Source organism: Carcharhinus amblyrhynchos, chromosome 26 (assembly GCF_965287045.1).
Source record: "Carcharhinus amblyrhynchos chromosome 26, sCarAmb.v2.hapA, whole genome shotgun sequence".
Classification (NCBI taxonomy): Eukaryota; Metazoa; Chordata; class Chondrichthyes; order Carcharhiniformes; family Carcharhinidae; genus Carcharhinus; species Carcharhinus amblyrhynchos.
The window spans coordinates 11,989,875-12,008,148 of NC_137349.1; the positions used below are offsets into that span (position 1 = coordinate 11,989,875).

The window sequence follows — 18,274 nt, forward strand, 5'->3', positions numbered from 1 at the left end:
TTTTGTTTTCATTCCAATTCAATCAAAGCAAGTCCAATTCAGAGTCTCAGCAAGTTGCGACATTCCCGATCCAAGCTGATAAGACAGGGTTCTCACCTCCTGTCTTAGGCTTGATATATATGATCCAAGCTGATTGGAGTAGGAGTAGCTCTCCAAGACTTGATCTCATTTGCATCTTAGCCAAAAAGCCGAGATGCCACTTTTAAAAATTGCTTCAAATGAAGCTAAAATGTAACCTAATGGTTTCAACTAAGCACAGCATGTCGATACACTTGATCTTAACCAAAAGGCCAAGAAGTGATGCTGTCCTCATTACTCCACATGATGGTTCCTATTGCACAAACCCTCCCAGTCAGCTCATCCTTGCCCTTTGATCACACAGCACAGTCAGTGCTTTAATGGTGAGCTTAGGCTAGACCAGTCCCAATTTTCAAAAACCAGAAACACAAAGCAGGAGCAGTAAGAAGTCTCACAGCACCAGGTTAAAGTCCATTAGGTTAATTTGGCAGCATGAGCTTTCAGAAAGCTGCTCCTTCATCAGGTGAGTGCCTGATAAAGGAGCCGTGCTCCAAAAGCTTGTGCTACCAGATAAAACTTGTTGGACTTTAACCTGGTGTTGTAGGACTACTTACTGTGCCTCCTCCAGTCTAATGCCGGCAACTCCACACCATGACAAATCAGGAGGGGAAGGGGATACTTGTGCAGAATATTTTCCAGTTGGAAAGACAATGGAAAACGGTCCTACACAGGGATGACTGAAGGCATGGGAATGAATGTTAACCGGACGATTTTCAGCATGAAATCAGTTGACTGCTGGATTGATGGTTGAGAGAACAAACTGCATTCCCCAGTATGGGTCATCACTGACCTCTTCTCTGTCCTCAAATCTCTAGTTCCTACCTATTGGAGATCCCTTCCCCTAAACCGATACTGTGAGCCCCTCCTTCCCCATCCCACCTCCCTTCTTCTCTCTCCATCTTCAGAAGTCTACTAAAAAAAAATGTATTTTTTGGGTTTGTTTTCACCCAGCTCTCCGACTGTCGCCGAGTGCAGGTTGTGTGTGATCCCCTTACCGTACAGTCTTGGTCCAAACAGGTTGATGGCACAGTATCGTGGAACGTGGGCTAATTTCCACAACCTTGCTAAGGACTTGCTGGATGAGCATGAAACGGGGTACATTGGACAAGAACGGGAGTAGAACAGCAAATGGAACGATGTTTGGATGAAGTGCGAATGTTAGGTGAAGATGTAGCATTGGTGTGGGGCCAGGTCATGTTGACTGGTACAACACAAAAGCTGACTTTTACTCTCAACAAATTGGAAGCATTTTAAAGAGAAGCCACTTTGAGTATTAAAGATAAACTTAGGGCCTGAATTAATCTGGTTGTAGGAGTGAATAGGGAGATGGAGCATGAATATAGTGTGAACGCATGACTTGCTTCAGGATCCCAATGGAAGATAATTACTTATAAACCCTGCCAAACTTTTTCCAGTCTTTGTTTCTAGTGTGTGCATCAGCATTCAGTTGCTGTAATTACCCTTGAGTTCACAGGACAACTTTGGTCAGTGCAAGAGATTGCTTTCTCAAGAGCCTGAAGGAGGTTCTAGACAGAAAGGAACCTTCATCCCAGTCACTGTTGTGCACAGTTCCAGTCTCTAAAATACTTTGCGTAGACCACACTCAGAGCTCCAGTCTCTACATTATAAAGAGGATATTGAGGCACCAAAGCTGATACCAGATCGGAAAATTTATGGGAAAGTTTGAACAAGCTGAGATTCATTTTTTCAGAGAAAAGGGTCCAGAAACAAACCCGATGGGAGTTATGTGAGGGTTTGACTAGTGTAAATAGTGAGATTTTTTTCACTTGTGGGATGATTGGAACTCAAGGCCATAAACATAAAATAGACATTAAAAACCGAATTGGGATTTTAGGAGGAACTTTTTCCCCCCCTCGAGAGTGGTGAGAATGTGGAGTGGTTGAGGTGAATAGTTATTGATACATTTAAAGAGAAGCTGGATAAACATCAAGGGAGAAAAAATAGGATATGTTGATAATGGGCAATGAATGGTAATTGTATTTTAATTGAGTATTTGTAGTAGGTATAACCTGGAGATTCACTTGTGCTTCCATAGATAACAGACTGAAACCATACTTGCCAGGTCAAGAGATACTTGTGTGTCGTGCGATTCTCTGTAATTAAAGCTCTCAAAGTGTGCAATGATTAGACTTCAGTTCTATCATTCACTGAAAATAAAACATAATCACTGGTATAGACCTATTGGGCTGAATGACCTGTTTCTATGTTGTAAATACTTGGAAATTCTTTGTAAGATAGCCATCCAAACCAGTGCAGACACAACCACAGACCTCATTCTCACCTCAATTCATCCCATTAACAGTGGATCTCCGTTAGTTTGTGATCTGGTGTTGCAATATCTCACTTTTAGAATGTCTAAACATTGCCTCTGAAGTTCCCTCATCTTCACCTTGATCATTGACCAATAATCTTAAAGGATTGATATGAAACACCAACAGCGTTTGTTTAATTCCCACAATGGCTGAGGTTATTCTCAACCTTGCCCCTTGCCTGAGGTGTGATGATCCTCAGGTTAAGTCATCACCAGTCAGCTCTCTGCCTCAAAGGGAAGAGCAGCCAATGGATATCTGGGCCTTTACCTTCACTATCAAAATATACCAAGGTTTTCTTTGCAAAGATAGTGCGAAAAAAATCTCTTATTTCATATAGTTGGCTCAAGGATGAGCGATTGTCTCCAACCTCAACATGGATCATGTTCCTATCATGTGTTGTCAAGAGAAATTGTGATGGTGTCCCCTGTTACCCCTCCCCATTCCAGTAGGGGTGGGCTCCCTGAACATCTGCCATCTGCACATGGGGTAATAATTAATGGTGGCAGCAAGAGTCCCGCCCACTGGCTGGAGAACCATGGAAGTCCTGCTTTACTCCATTTTGGGAAGATCCACCTCATGTGCCACTCTAATCAAGAACCCAGGGGGTGGAATACCCACCCATTAGAGATCAGAGACTATCAATTCTACCAAACGGCAGTGCCACCAATAGCATTGGCTGCTGCCGGTATGACACCCACCCCATGTCTACGATGGAGGAGGGAGCCAGACCATAGGCAAGAGATGGTGGGGCATGGGGAAGGGAGAAAGTAGGGGGAGGGGAAATGGAGAAAGTAGGGGGAGGGGGTGGGTTGGGGGGGAAGAGAAATCATAGGTTAGGGTTGGGGAAAAGTTGGCAGCAAGGGCTGAGGCGCGCTACCACAGGGGTTCACATTGCTGATGTATGGTCTCTTGGTCAGGTAGACCATACAGCAAACAAAATCTCATTATCGTAGACTCAGAGAGTGAAATTTGATGCCCTCTCCAGTAGTGAGTTTAGAGGGTTGTGTCAGGTGTGAGGGTGGCAGTAGAGTTCACACTACTTTCCTTGCTTCACACAACCCCCCCCACCACCACTAGGCCTGGCAAATAACCCTTGGCTGTGATAAGGTGAGCTCTGTAAGTGGGCTGGAAGGCTTTCCTGCCCTGGACTTAAATCAGGGTGACACACAAGGAAAGTGGCGTGAACTCTACTGCCACCCTCACACCTGACACAACCCTCTAAACTCACTACTGGAGAGGGCATCAAATTTCACTCTCTGCGTCTACGATAATGAGGTCTTGTTTACTGCATGGTAAATATCCCCACCACCAGTTGATTGATCAAAACTCAGCAATACCTTTTAACTAAGACACTGACACACGTTGGTGTTTGGACAGATAACAGATGTGTAATTTTGAATGATGTTGTGGGAGCAGACAGAGAGGCAGACCATAGGAGGAAACTGAAATTGTATCTTAATCTGTGTGAAATGTTCCCCTTGTCACACCCACTCGCCCCCACCCACTCACCTTTAACCGCACACCCCTCTTTAACCCCAATCATCCCACAAAGTCTCTCTCACCCACACACTCGCACGCACATTCACACAACTACACACCAAGACAAAGATACACAGTACAAGACACACAGATACCAAAACACAGACACGCACACACAAAGATACACAGAGGATGAGACAGACACACACACACATACAGATATAACACCCTGATACAGAAACACACACATATAGAGAGACATACACAACAAAGATACAAAGGGGGGAGAAGACACACACACACACACACAACAGAGACACAGGCATACAAACACACAGACATCAAGGGCAGCAGTCAACATGGTCCAATCCGAGGCTCACATAATCACAAGTCAAACTGTGTAAAAAAATGCTAAAAATATTCATTTAAGAAAAATACAGATCACTTTTTAAATAAAAAAGGATCGACGAACCCTTCTTTTAAATGTTTTTTGTACCCGAATAGAAGTCCCGTCATGCTGCTGACAGCTTACAATTCAATTAAAAAGGCATCTGATTTGGTGTGTCCTCAAGTCTACTCCAGCGCAGTGCTTGACTCAGTGCCACGATCCAACTTTGTAACCCTTTCCAGTTTGAGCAACAGTTCTCAGCAGACCAGCGACTACTGTGCTCTTCCATTGCCCCATGCACCCTCTTCCCTGGCGACATCTTCAACCATTTTTTATTTCCATCTCAGTGTTAATTGTTGCTAAAAGGTTTTCAAAATCAAAAAGAAAAAAAAAAGCAAAAACTTGCTCTCCAAGCTGGTCTTCTTCCCAACTCCGTCCTCTCCTCTTCATTCCTCCCTCAGGTTTCAGCTTGGCACCACTGCTTGCCAGCGATCTCCTTTTCTTAAAAAAAAATTATTCCCCCCCCACCTCACCCAGAGATAGAGAGGGAAAAAATCACCGCACTTTGTTTTTTTTTTCCTTTTGGGTTGCTTATTGTTACGGTTGCCACTGGCCAAGTTGTCTCTTCCTCCTGCCTCCTCAAACAGCTCACAATGAAGATTCCAGCCGCATGCCTTTAAAGCAGTGGCTGATCTGTGTGCTTTGATACCAGAAAAATAATGAATTTATTCTATAATACACAATGTCTCTATTTTGTTAGGTGCCTAGCAGACGATTTGAAACATTCTCTTCATCTTCTACAAGACTTCGTGCTTCAATTTGCCTCGATTCACCCGACGTGTCCTCTGCACTTTGACTGGTTTCTCCCTGTACAGCTCTAGATGTTGGCCTGAAGCCTAGAAAGGGAAATCGTGGCTGATACCTGGCCTCTGGCGTACTGCTGCCCGAATCCCTGGAACTATCATCTTCGGCAGAGGTGTTTCCCACCTCGCTGTCGTACATTCCGAGTGCGGCCAGCTGGTTAGACTCCATGGTCTCTGAGGACTCAGACGCATCAGTATCTGCTGTGTCTGGGCTGCTGAAGCTTTGCATCTCTTCAAAGGAGCTGGGATCTCTGCTCCTATAGTTCAATCTCTCCTTGTTCCGTGCGATGTTGAGCAGGAAGCTATCGCTGTCAATTTTGCTGCCTACCAAGTCCAGGGAGGCTGGGGAAGGTGGACTACGAGGGATCATGCTGTGAAACCAGTCGCGATTGTCTTCCAGGTTGTCCAATATCTCTTTGGCATCAGGGTAAACAAGGTCAGCCCAGGTCTCCCAGAGAGGGTGCACAATAAAATCGATAAATCCAACCTAACAGGAACAACAAGAACATCTGATCAGGAACATTGATACATCTTACATTATTTCCCCTCCTCCATTTGGCCCGTCTGTTCCATCATCATGGTTCATCATAACAGCAGAGTTAGGCCATTTGGCCCTTTGAGCCAATGATGGACCTCAACTCCATTTTGCTCTCTGCCCCTCTCATAACCCTTGACTACCTTGTCTACCAAAAATCGGTCCAACAATCCTCCCTGAAACTCACTGTTTGCTTTCATTCCCAGAACATGGACATCCCTGGCAAGGTTGATGTTTATTGCCCATCTCTATTTGCCCTTCAGAATTTGGTGGTGAGTCACCTTGATGCAGACAACAACAATATGGCCATTTTAGAGGGGCAATTAAAAGTCAACCACATTGCTGTGGGTCTGGAGTCACATGTAGGCCAGACCGGGGTAAGGACAGCAGATTTCCTTCCCTAAAGCACATTATTATTTAAAAACAACCCATCTGGTTCACTAAAGTAGTAGTTTAATTGTCATGATTATTAATAACAGCTTTTTATTCCAAGTTTTATTTCAAATTAACTGAGTTTAATTATCACAGTCGGAGTTGTGGTGGTGGGATTTGAACCCAGATCTCATTAGTTAAGGCTTCTAATATGACATCATCATTGGCGACCCAAACTTTTAGTGATTAATCTGTCAAACTGAGGAACTGGCCAGCAGAGGGCAATGAAGGTACAGGTTAAGATTCATCATTCAGAACCAGTTTATCTCTAAATCATAATTGAAGATTATTGTCATTGTTTGTTTTCTTTGTCAATTTATTTTCAATACTTTTTTTAAAAAAAGTTGTGAAGGAGGATGTCCTGATTGGGGAAACTGCTTTGTGGAACCAAACAAATCCAACAGTGCAATGGAGTGGGATTAGAATCAGTACAGGCATGTTTAACACTGGGGGGCTGGGGGAGGGGTGTTGCTGAGAAACAGTGTGAGGGAGCTAGATTAACATCAGTAGAGATACAGTCAGTAACACAGGGTGCTGGGAGGAGAGGGGCTACTGAGTGACAGTGTGAGGGAGCTAGATTAACATCAGTAGAGATACAGTCAGTAACACAGGGTGCTGGGGGGAGAGGGGTTACTGAGTGACAGTGTGAGGGAGCTGGATTAACATCAGTAGAGATACAGTCAGTAACACAGGGTGCTGGGGGGAGGGGTTACTGTGTGACAGTGTGAAGGAGCTAGATTAACATTAGTAGAGATACAGTCAGTAACACAGGGTGCTGGGGGGAGAGGGGTTACTGAGTGACAGTGTGAGGGAGCTGGATTAACATCAGTAGAGATACAGTCAGTAACACAGGGTGCTGGGGGGAGGGGTTACTGTGTGACAGTGTGAAGGAGCTAGATTAACATTAGTAGAGATACAATGAGTAACACAGGGTGCTGGGGGGGAGAGGGGTTACTGTGTGACAGTGTGAGGGAGTTGGATTAATGTCAGCAGAGATACAGTCAGTAACACAGGGTGCTGGGGGAGAGGGGTTACTGTGTGACAATGTGAGGGAACTGGATTAACATCATTAGAGATACAGTCAGTAACACAGGGCGCTGGGGGGAGAGGAGTTACTGAGTGACAATGTGAGGGAGCTAGATTAACATCAGTAGAGATACAGTCAGTAACACAGGGCGCTGGGGGGAGAGGAGTTACTGAGTGACAATGTGAGGGAGCTAGATTAACATCAGTAGAGATACAATGAGTAACACAGGGTGCTGGGGGGAGAGGAGTTACTGAGTGACAGTGTGAGGGAGTTGGATTAATGTCAGTAGAGATACAGTCAGTAACACAGGGAGCTGGGAGGAGAGGGGTTACTGTGTGACAGTGTGAGGGAGCTGGATTATCAGTATAGAATTGTGATCCACTGGATTATCAGTATAGAATTGTGATCCACTGGATTATCAGTATAGGATTGTGATCCATTGCCAATCTCCTGTTATTGGTGGCCCAACATCTTACTGGTGTCCCATCTTCTCAGAGCCAATCAGAAAGCCTGCAGACACTTTGTTACCAGATTGGAAATTCTCCATTGTGATTTGGACAGTGCTCTATGCCCAGCTCTCATTTTATTTCGAAAGTAACAAATGAAAATGTGCAAAGAAAATGATAAAACCACACAAACTGGGTCTAAAGCCCCAGGAATGAAGCCCAGAGTGTGTAACGTTCATCCCTGTCCCTCTGTAGTCAGAGATTGTGCAGACAAACCTGGGTTTTCTCGATGGAAGCTGTGTGTTTGTCACACATGGGGCTGATTTCCATTCCTCGCTCTCGCTCCTGATCTCCCTGTTGGAAAAATTCCATCATGATTTTGTCCACCCACGTCCGGTAAAGGTGCAGCGGTTTGGTAGGGTTGCTCAGGTCGGCACAGTGCACCATATTCTGGAGAACCTGCAGAGAACAGCACAAACCTCAGGGCAAAGTTCACTCACCCTTAGTCAACACATTCCCCAGCTCGCAATCACTGCACAGAGAGAGAAAGATATCGACGGAACGCCAGGAGGGGGCCAAGGTGGCTTCGCAAAATTTTCACATAGTTTGTCACTGTGTAACACTGGGGTACAGTACTGGTGGGAATGGGTCTGTCACTGTATAACACTAGGGTACAGTACTGGTGGGAATGGGTCTGTCACTTTATAACACTAGGGTACAGTACTGGTGGGAATGGGTCTGTCACTGCATAACACTAGGGTACAGTACTGGTGGGAATGGGTCTGTCACTGTATAACACTAGGGTACAGTACTGGTGGGAATGGGTCTGTCACTTTATAACACTAGGGTTCAGTACTGGTGGGAATGGGTCTGTCACTGTATAACACTAGGGTACAGTACTGGTGGGAATGGGTCTGTCACTGTATAACACTAGGGTACAGTACTGGTGGGAATGGGTCTGTCACTTTATAACACTAGGGTTCAGTACTGGTGGGAATGGGTCTGTCACTGTATAACACTAGGGTACAGTACTGGTGGGGACGGGTCTGTCACTGTATAACACTAGGGTACAGTACTGGTGGGAATGGGTCTGTCACTGTATAACACTAGGGTACAGTACTGGTGGGGATGGGTCTGTCACTGTATAATACTGGGGTACAGTACTGGTGGGAATGGGTCTGTCACTGTGTAACACTGGGGTACAGTACTGGTGGGGATGGGTCTGTCACTGTATAACACTGGGGTACAGTATTGGTGGGAATGGGTCTGTCACTGTATAACACTAGGGTACAGTACTGGTGGGGACGGGTCTGTCACTGTATAATACCGGGGTACAGTACTGGTGGGGATGGGTCTGTCACTGTATAACACTGGGGTACAGTACTGGTGGGAATGGGTCTGTCACTGTATAACACTGGGGTACAGTATTGGTGGGGATGGGTCTGTCACTGTATAACACTGAGGCACTGAGATACATACTGGTGGGGATGGGTCTGTCACTGTATAACACTGGGGTACAGTACTGGTGGGAATGGGTCTGTCACTGTATAACACTGGGGTACAGTATTGGTGGGGATGGGTCTGTCAGTGTATAACACTGGGGTACAGTACTGGTGGGAATGGGTCTGTCACTGTGTAACACTGGGGTACAGTACTGGTGGGGATGGGTCTGTCACTGTATAACACTAGGGTACAGTACTGGTGGGAATGGGTCTGTCACTTTATAACACTAGGGTACAGTACTGGTGGGGATGGGTCTGTCACTGTATAACACTGGGGTACAGTACTGGTGGGAATGGGTCTGTCACTGTGTAACACGGGTACAGTACTGGTGGGGATGGGTCTGTCACTGTATAACACTGGGGTACAGTACTGGTGGGAATGGGTCTGTCACTGTATAACACTAGGGTACAGTACTGGTGGGGACGGGTCTGTCACTGTATAATACCGGGGTACAGTACTGGTGGGGATGGGTCTGTCACTGTATAACACTGGGGTACAGTACTGGTGGGAATGGGTCTGTCACTGTATAACACTGGGGTACAGTATTGGTGGGGATGGGTCTGTCACTGTATAACACTGAGGCACTGAGATACATACTGGTGGGAATGGGTCTGTCACTGTATAACACTGGGGTACAGTATTGGTGGGGATGGGTCTGTCACTGTATAACACTGAGGCACAGATACATACTGGTGGGGATGGGTCTGTCACTGTATAACACTGAGGCACTGAGATACATACTGGTGGGAATGGGTCTGTCACTGTATAACACTGGGGTACAGTATTGGTGGGGATGGGTCTGTCACTGTATAACACTGAGGCACTGAGATACATACTGGTGGGGATGGGTCTGTCACTGTATAACACTGGGGTACAGTACTGGTGGGAATGGGTCTGTCACTGTTTAACACTGAGATACAGAACTGATGTGGTCTCATCAGTCTATCACTGTATAACAGATACAGCGCTACTAGAACATAGAACAGTACAGCACAGCACAGGTATTTCGGCCCTTGATGTTGTGCTGAGTTATCCCATTCCCTATCATTCTGGTGTGCTCCATGTGCCTATCCAATAACCGCTTGAAAGTTCCTAAAGTGTCCGACTCCACTAACACAACAGGCAGTGCATTCCACACCACAACCACCCTCTGAATAAAGAATCTACCTCAGACATCCCTCCTATATGTCCCACCATGAAACTTACACTTATGCCCCCTATTAACAGCTATATCCAACCAAGGAAATCGTCTCTGCACGTCCACTCTATCTATCCCCCTCATCATCTCATAAACCTCTATTAAGTCACCTCTCATCCTCCTCTGCTCTAAAGAGAAAAGCCCCAGCTCCCTCAACCTTTCCTCATAAGACCTACCCTCCAAACCAGGCAGCATTCTGATAAATCTCCTCTGCACTTTCTCCAATGCTTCCACATCCTCCTTATAGTGAGGTGACCAGAACTGCACACAATATTCCAAATGTGGTCTCACCAAGGTCTGGTACAGTTGTAGCATAATCCCTTGGCTCTTAAACTCAAACCCCCTGTTAATAAACGCTATCACACTATAAGCCTTCATGGCTCTATCCACTTGAGTGGCAACCTTCAGAAATCTGTGGATATGAACCCCAAGATCTCTCTGTTCCTCCACATTCCTCAGAATCCTGCCATTGACCCTGTAATCTGCATTCAAATTTGTCCTACCAAAATGAATCACCTCGCACTTATCAGGCTGCAAAGAGACATTGATAGGATACAGAGCTGGGAAGAGAGGTGGCAGGGTTAAACTCCATCTGCCACTTCTCTTCCCAGCTCTGTATCCTATCAATGTCTCTTTGCAGCCTACAACAGCCCTCCACCTCATCTACAACTCCACCAATCTTGGTGTCATCAGCAAATTTACTAACCTACCCTTCAGCCCCCTCTTCCAAATCATTGATAAAAATCACAAATAGCAGAGGACCCAGCACTGATCCCTGTGGTCCACTGCTAGTAACTGGTCTCCAGTCAGAAAATTTTCCCTTCACCACCACCCTCTGTCTTCTATGAGACAGTCAGTTACTTATCCAGTCAGCCAAATTTCCTTTTATTCCATACCTCCTTACTTTCTTCAAAAGCTTGCCATGGGGGGAAGCTTGTCAAATGCCTTACTAAAATCCTTGTATATGACATCATGTGCTCTACCTTCGTCTACACACTTAGTTACCTCCTCAAAGAATTCAATCAAATTTGAGAGGCAGGACTTACCCCTCATGAAACCATGCTGACTATTCCGGATTAAGCTGCATCTTTCCAAATGGTCATAAATCCTATCCCTCAGGACCCTTTCCATTAACTTACCGACCACTGAAGTAAGACTAACTGGCCTATAATTAGCAGGGTCATTCCTATTTCCTTTCTTGAAGAGAGGAACAACATTCACCACTCTCCAGTCCTCTGGCACAATCCCCGTGGATAGTGAGGACCCAAAGATCAAAGCTAAAAGCTTTGCAATCTCATCCCTTGCCTTCCAAAGTATCCTAGGATGTATCCCATCTGGCCCAGGGTTATCGACTCTCAGGTTTTTCAAAATTGCTAAGACATCTTCCCTCCGAACATCAACCTCCTCCATCCTATCAGCCTGTATCACACACTCATCCTCAAAAACATGGCCCCCTTCCTTAGTGAACACTGTACAAAAGTAATCATTCAACGCCTCACCTATCTCTTCTGACTCCATGCACAAGTTCCCATTACTATCCTTGACCGGCCCTAACCTCACCCTGGTCATTCTTTTATTTCTCACATAAGTGTAAAAAGCCTTGGGGTTTTTCTTTATCCAACCCGCAACTGTACTGGCGGGGACAGGTCTGTCACTGTTTAACACTGGGATACAGTACTGGTGGGGACAGGTCTGTCACTGTTTAACACTGGGATACAGTACTGGTGGGGACAGGTCTGTCACTGTTTAACACTGGGATACAGTACTGGTGGGGACAGGTCTGTCACTGTTTAACACTGGGATACAGTACTGGTGTGGACAGGTCTGTCACTGTACAACATAGGTACAACACTATTGCGGATGGGTCTGTCACGATAACACCGGGGTACAGCACTGGGGTACAGTACTGGTGGGGATGTGTCTGCCACTGCATAACACTGGGGTGCAGTACTGAGGTGCAGTGCTGGTGGGAACAGGTCTGTCACTGTATAACACCAGGATACAGTACTGGTGGGGACGGGCCTGTCACTGTATAACACTGGGAAACAGTACTGGTGTGGACAGGTCTGTCACTGTTTAATGCGGGTATGTGTCTGTCACTATAATGCTAGGGTACAGTATTGGGGTACAGTAGTGGTGGGGAACTAGAAAGCAGTTTGTGACTGAGAATTCCATTGTAGACATATCAGAGCTGGACACTGGATGATGCAGACTAGTTGGATGAAGCTGGTGATTTTACCTGGATCCGGTCAGAGTAATTATCCAACAGCAGGACACCTAAACTTGTAACTTTCTTTGTCTCCACCATTGTTTTTAAGTCTGCCAACAAGTTCATGTGCTTGGTCATGTCAGTTGCCAGGACCTAGAACAGAACAAAGCGGTGTTAGGGAGGGAGGGGGAAACAACTTCACAAAAAAGAGAGTCTCCCCGTCAGGGACCCCTTTATAGAGAGTCTCCCTGTAAGGGAGCCCTTTCGTAGAGAGAGTCTCCGTGTTACAGGACCCCTTTATAGAGAGGGTCTCCTTGTCAAGGGCCCCTTTATAGAGAGATTTTTTTTTTATTAACCAAAAATATACTTTATTCATAAAAGAAAACTCTATTAGTCTATTTCAAATATACAGGGCTTTGAGCAGCAAACACAACGTGGAATCAAAACACTTTTACAGATGCGTACAAACTACAATGACTACATTTCAAAACTTAAAAAACTATATCCATGCCTCAATATTTACAGATTTGTTCTGATTACAATGATTACATTTCAATACCTAAACCTTTCTACATGCCTCAATTAATTACTGTGTGCCGTTAGTGCTCAGATCGGCACACAGCTCCGCAGGTCGAGGGTATTCTGCAGTTCCCGGGCCCTTGGTCTGCCTCCGTTAAAAGGCCTTACAGTGTGGCCTTTCCCCACTGTGCCTTTGCGGCAGCTGCCCCAAGTTTCAGCGCGTCCCTCAGCACGTAGTCCTGGACCTTGGAATGTACCAGTCTGCAACACTCGGTCGAGGACAGTTCTTTCTGCTGGAAGGTCAGCAAGGTTCGGGCGGACCAAAGTGCGTCCTTCACCGAGTTGATGACCTTCCAGCAGCAGTTGATATTTGTCTCGGTATGCGTCCCCAGAAACAGCCTGTAGAGCACAGAGTCCTGCGACACCGAACTGTTGGGGACGAACCTCGACAAATACCACTGCATCTCACTCCAGACCTTCTTTGCAAAGGCACATTCCATAAGGAGGTGTGCGACCGTCGGCTCCCCGTAAGGGAACCCTTTCATAGAGAGTCTGCCCATTAGGGATCCCCTTTATAGAGAGAGTTTCCCCATTAGGGATCCCCTTTATAGAGAGAGTTTCCTCATTAGGGACTCCTTTCACTGAGAAAGTCTCCCCATTAGGGGGCAAAATTCCAAATGTCAGAAATAAGGTGAACTCAGAAAATTATTTCAAACTAATTCAAACAGACCTTAAATTTAATTCATTTTATACAGAGAGAAGGGAAAAAAATGTCAGGGTGATTCTCCCAGCTGCCGCGCTGCTTTTGTCCTGCAGTGGGCTGGGAGACTCAAGCAGAGGTCGTTTCGTGGGCTCCCCCGTCTCCGACACTCTCTGCTCCGTGCCAGAAATCGGCAATCCTCATTTTAATATTATTTGCATCTCATTAGTGGGCCCCGGATTGAATTCTCCAGAGCTGCTAGAGTCTCTCCCCCCACCGCCCACTCTCCCCCCCGCCCCCGCCAGGAGTGGTCCACTCCAGTGGGGTTTACAGTAGCTCCACACGTGTGGGGAACTGATGGCCCGACCCACTGGAGCAAAGTGGGGGGGGGGGGGGGGGTGGTCAATCACATAACAAGTAATGTGGGGGTCGCAGGGTTGGCCAGTGCTCAGGAGGCTGGTGGTGTGGGGCTACTGGACGTGTGCTGATCTTGGCGCTGACAGATCACCGCACGCGCAGTGGCCCCCTCAGCGTTGTGCTGCTGGCCTCTTCAGCGGGAATAGGCCCCGCCACTGATTCACGCTAGTGCACTCTGCAGTGCAAAAAGTGTGGGAGATTCATTTTCAAATTCCTGCTGAAAAAAAAATCAGCGGCATTTACTCCAGTTTTTATGTGAATTCGACAATTAGATTTTTTTGGGGGGGGAAATCACCCCCCCATCTTTTGACATCGAAGAGGTGAACACTTTGGCTGAGTCTGTCAGTTAATTCCAGGGATGAACAAGGTCCCTCGAGGGACAAGTTTGCATCTGAATTTGGTCTTTGAGCAAAGTGGTTGCACTCACCATGTCGATGGTCATTTTGCGAAGGTTTTGGAATTGTTTCTTGGTCAGGTTCTGGAATATGTTACAGTTCTCCTTCTGCAGCAGTTTAAAGCCCACAGCCAAATGATGGTTCTCCAGTACAGAGGCGTCGTTGTACATTAGCGCTAACTCCGAATCTGTACAACACAATACCAAGACGAGGAGTAGGGGCAAGGCAGGCAGGCAGAGAGAGACAGGGGCAAGGCAGGCAGGCAGAGAGAGACAGGGGCAAGGCAGGCAGGCAGAGAGAGACAGGGGCAAGGCAGGCAGGCAGAGAGAGACAGGGGCAAGGCAGGCAGGCAGAGAGAGACAGGGGCAAGGCAGGCAGGCAGAGAGAGACAGGGGCAAGGCAGGCAGGCAGAGAGAGACAGGGGCAAGGCAGGCAGGCAGAGAGAGACAGGGGCAAGGCAGACAGGCAGAGAGAGACAGGGGCAAGGCAGGCAGGCAGAGAGAGACAGGGGCAAGGCAGACAGGCAGAGAGAGACAGGGGCAAGGCAGACAGGCAGAGAGAGACAGGGGCAAGGCAGACAGGCAGAGAGAGACAGGGGCAAGGCAGACAGGCAGAGAGAGACAGGGGCAAGGCAGGCAGAGAGAGACAGGGGCAAGGCAGGCAGAGAGAGACAGGGGCAAGGCAGGCAGAGAGAGAGAGATGGGGGAAGACAGGCAGGCAGAGAGAGACAGGGGCAAGGCAGACAGGCAGAGAGAGACAGGGGCAAGGCAGACAGGCAGAGAGAGACAGGGGCAAGGCAGACAGGCAGAGAGAGACAGGGGCAAGGCAGACAGGCAGAGAGAGACAGGGGCAAGGCAGACAGGCAGAGAGAGACAGGGGCAAGGCAGACAGGCAGAGAGAGACAGGGGCAAGGCAGGCAGAGAGAGAGAGATGGGGGAAGGCAGGCAGAGAAAGAGAGGGATAGGGGAAATCAGACAGAGAGAGAGAGAGGGGGAAGACCGACAGAGAGAGAGAGAGAGAGAAGACAGACAGAGAGGGGGAAGACAGACAGATGCAGAGAAAAACAAGAGGAGGTGGGTGTTTGAGGGATTCAGGGGAATAGAGCCAATGAAGGAAGCAGCAATATAGATGGAGAGACATAGGGTACCAGGTGAAGAGGCCAAGGTGAAAAGGGAAACAGGCAACAAATGAAGGACAGGGAGAGAAGGGGAGAATGGGAGAAGCAGAAAGATACAAAGTCAGGAAGAAAAGATATGACGGAGTAAAAGGGACAGTGTCAGAGAAGATGGGATGAATAGGGATTGAAAAGGGAGTTAGACAGGGAGAACAAAGATGTTGATAGGCGTAGGTGGGGAATAGAAAACAACAACTTGAAAATAATTATTCCATCAAAAATTGCAACAAGCAACACAAATATTCCATATATAACAGCTGGTTCATTCCTTCAATGCATTGAAAACAAAGCATTATTCACTATTGCTGAAAAAAAAGACATTTCTATTGAAACTTTTCACTGAGCACTCATCAGAATATTTGCAGGAATACGATGCAAGAGAAATCAATAAACTTATACTGTGGGAAGAGGGTGGACTCTGACTGACAGAGGTGTTGCCATGGAAATGCACCAATTAACCGATGACTGATGGTTAACTTCAAGTATTGTTTGAAATTCAAACCAGGCAGCTTGTATCTGATTGGTCAAGGCCTGAGGAATGAGCCAGTGAATGGCTTTGTTTAGCTGAAACAGGTGCAGTGTGTATATATGTTCTTTCTGTTTGCAAAGAACAGAGCCCTAGGTATTAACATATGTAACTCCCAGTACAAGCAACTAAGCCTCAATGCAAGTCTGAATAACAATCTTGAATTGACTGTCAGCATAATTCTTAGCATACTGAGGAATATTTAACAAATGTTGTCCAATCATGGAATCATATCTTATGATGGACACTGTTGTGAGTTTTGCAAGCATAAGCTGATTGGATACAGTCTGTACCTTGCCCTGGATACAGTCTGTACCTTGCCTGTAGCGATCAACATTAGAGAGATGCTGTTTGATACTATTTGCTAGTCTTTGGGATGTGTGGTCTTGTAGCAGGGAATATTAATGATTTGGATGAAGGAACATTTGCAGATAATACCAAGTTGGGTGGGAGGGTGAACAGTGATGCAGAGATCCTTCAGAATGATCTGGACAGGTCGGGTAAGTGGGCAAATCAATGGTGGATGCAGTATAACTTGGATAAATGTGAGGCTATTCACTTTGGAAGCAAAAACAAGAGGTAGATTACAACTTGGATGGCTGTAAATTGGGAGAGGGTAGTGTGCAGTGGGGCCTGTCACTGAAGGTAAGCATGCAGGTGCAGTAGGTAGTAAAGAAGACAAATGGTATGTTGGCCTTCATTGCGAGAAGTTTCGGGTACAGGAGCAGGGATATATTGTTGCAGTTATACAGGGTCTTGGTGAGGCCACACCTAGAGTATTGTGTGCAGTTTTGGTTTCCTTTTCTGTGGAAGGATGTTCTTGCTCTCAAGGGAGTGCAGCGAAGCTTTATCAGCTGATTCTGGGAATGGCGGGACTGACGTTTGAAGAGAGATTGACTAGGTTAGGATTGTTTTCGCTGGAGTTCAGATGAATGAGAGAGGATCTCATGGGGAGTTATAAAATTCTAACAGAACTAGACAGGGTAGCTGCAGGGAGGATATTCCCGATGGTGGGGAAGTCCAGAATTAGGGGTCACAGTCTGAGAATTTGGGGTAGACCATTTAGGATGAAGATGAGGAGACATAAGAGAGGTGAGCCTGTGGAATTCATTACCACAGGGAGTAGTTGATGCCAAAACATTGAATGTATTCAAGAGGCGGCCAGATATGGAACTAGGGGAGAATGGGATCAAAGGTTATGGGAAGAAAGCAGGATTAGGCTATTGAGTTGGATCGTGATGAATGGCAGAACAGGCTTGAAGGACAAAATGGCCTCATACTGCTCTTATCTTCTATGTTTGTATACAAAAGCCCCTGCTATTTATTTAAAATAAGTAAATTAGTTTAGAATAGGGATCAGTGTGTCTTATATATACCAAAGGTATCATGATGTGCCTCACTTACAATCATACGAAGGTATTGTCTGTAGAGACAAATATGTAACAGCAGCAAATTTTGGACAAACATTGTAGTTTTAAATGTTTTGCAAACTTTGGCCAAAAGCAACCTGCCCTAAAACATAATGGGAAAAAGCAGAACCAGGCAGATCACAACTCTGGAAACAATAAAGTATGGAAATATTATCACTGAAAAGCCTTGCAGCTGGAGGCTACCAAGATTATAAATGAATAGAAGAGTTCAATTCTAGTTGCAATGAATTGTTGTATTCAGCTTCCACTGATAAGGGGGTAGTTAGAAAACAAAGGGAGTGACTCCCTTCTCATTCCCATGGCTTGCAAGATTTTTTGATTTGATTTATTATTATCACATGTATTACCATAGAATGAAAAGCATTGTTTCTTGTGTGCTACACAGACAAAATATAGTTCATAGCGAAGGAAACGAGACAGTGCAGAATGTGGTGAAAAGAGTTAGAATGAAGTTTCAGAAGCATAGAACAAAAGTAAAATATAGAATTAGAACTTATGCTGGGTATAGCTTGCAAAAAAAATCACCTCGCTCCAGCGCCATCTTGGAGCTTCAAGAAGCGGAGGTTGTTCCTTGAACTTGCCAAGTATGTGTAGGTCAGGTTGCCAGGCAATGGGGAGGGGA

General features: G+C 46.1%; 1 protein-coding gene across 3 annotated transcripts in view; it reads right to left on the bottom strand.

The window, feature by feature from the left end:
• Nucleotides 1-4,291: 4,291 nt before the first annotated feature.
• LOC145358806 (3',5'-cyclic-AMP phosphodiesterase 4C-like) overlaps nt 4,292-18,274 on the bottom strand; it is a 307,845-nt gene continuing 293,862 nt past the window's right edge. For all 3 annotated transcript variants that reach the window (XM_080213112.1, XM_080213114.1, XM_080213113.1), the window contains 4 exons: nt 14,555-14,709; nt 12,522-12,644; nt 7,858-8,040; nt 4,292-5,628 (listed from right to left, as the gene is read on the bottom strand). In XM_080213112.1, coding sequence (XP_080069238.1) covers nt 5,035-5,628; nt 7,858-8,040; nt 12,522-12,644; nt 14,555-14,709 — 1,055 coding nt within the window. In that variant the 3' untranslated portion in view covers nt 4,292-5,034. The remainder of the gene's footprint in view (nt 5,629-7,857; nt 8,041-12,521; nt 12,645-14,554; nt 14,710-18,274) is intronic.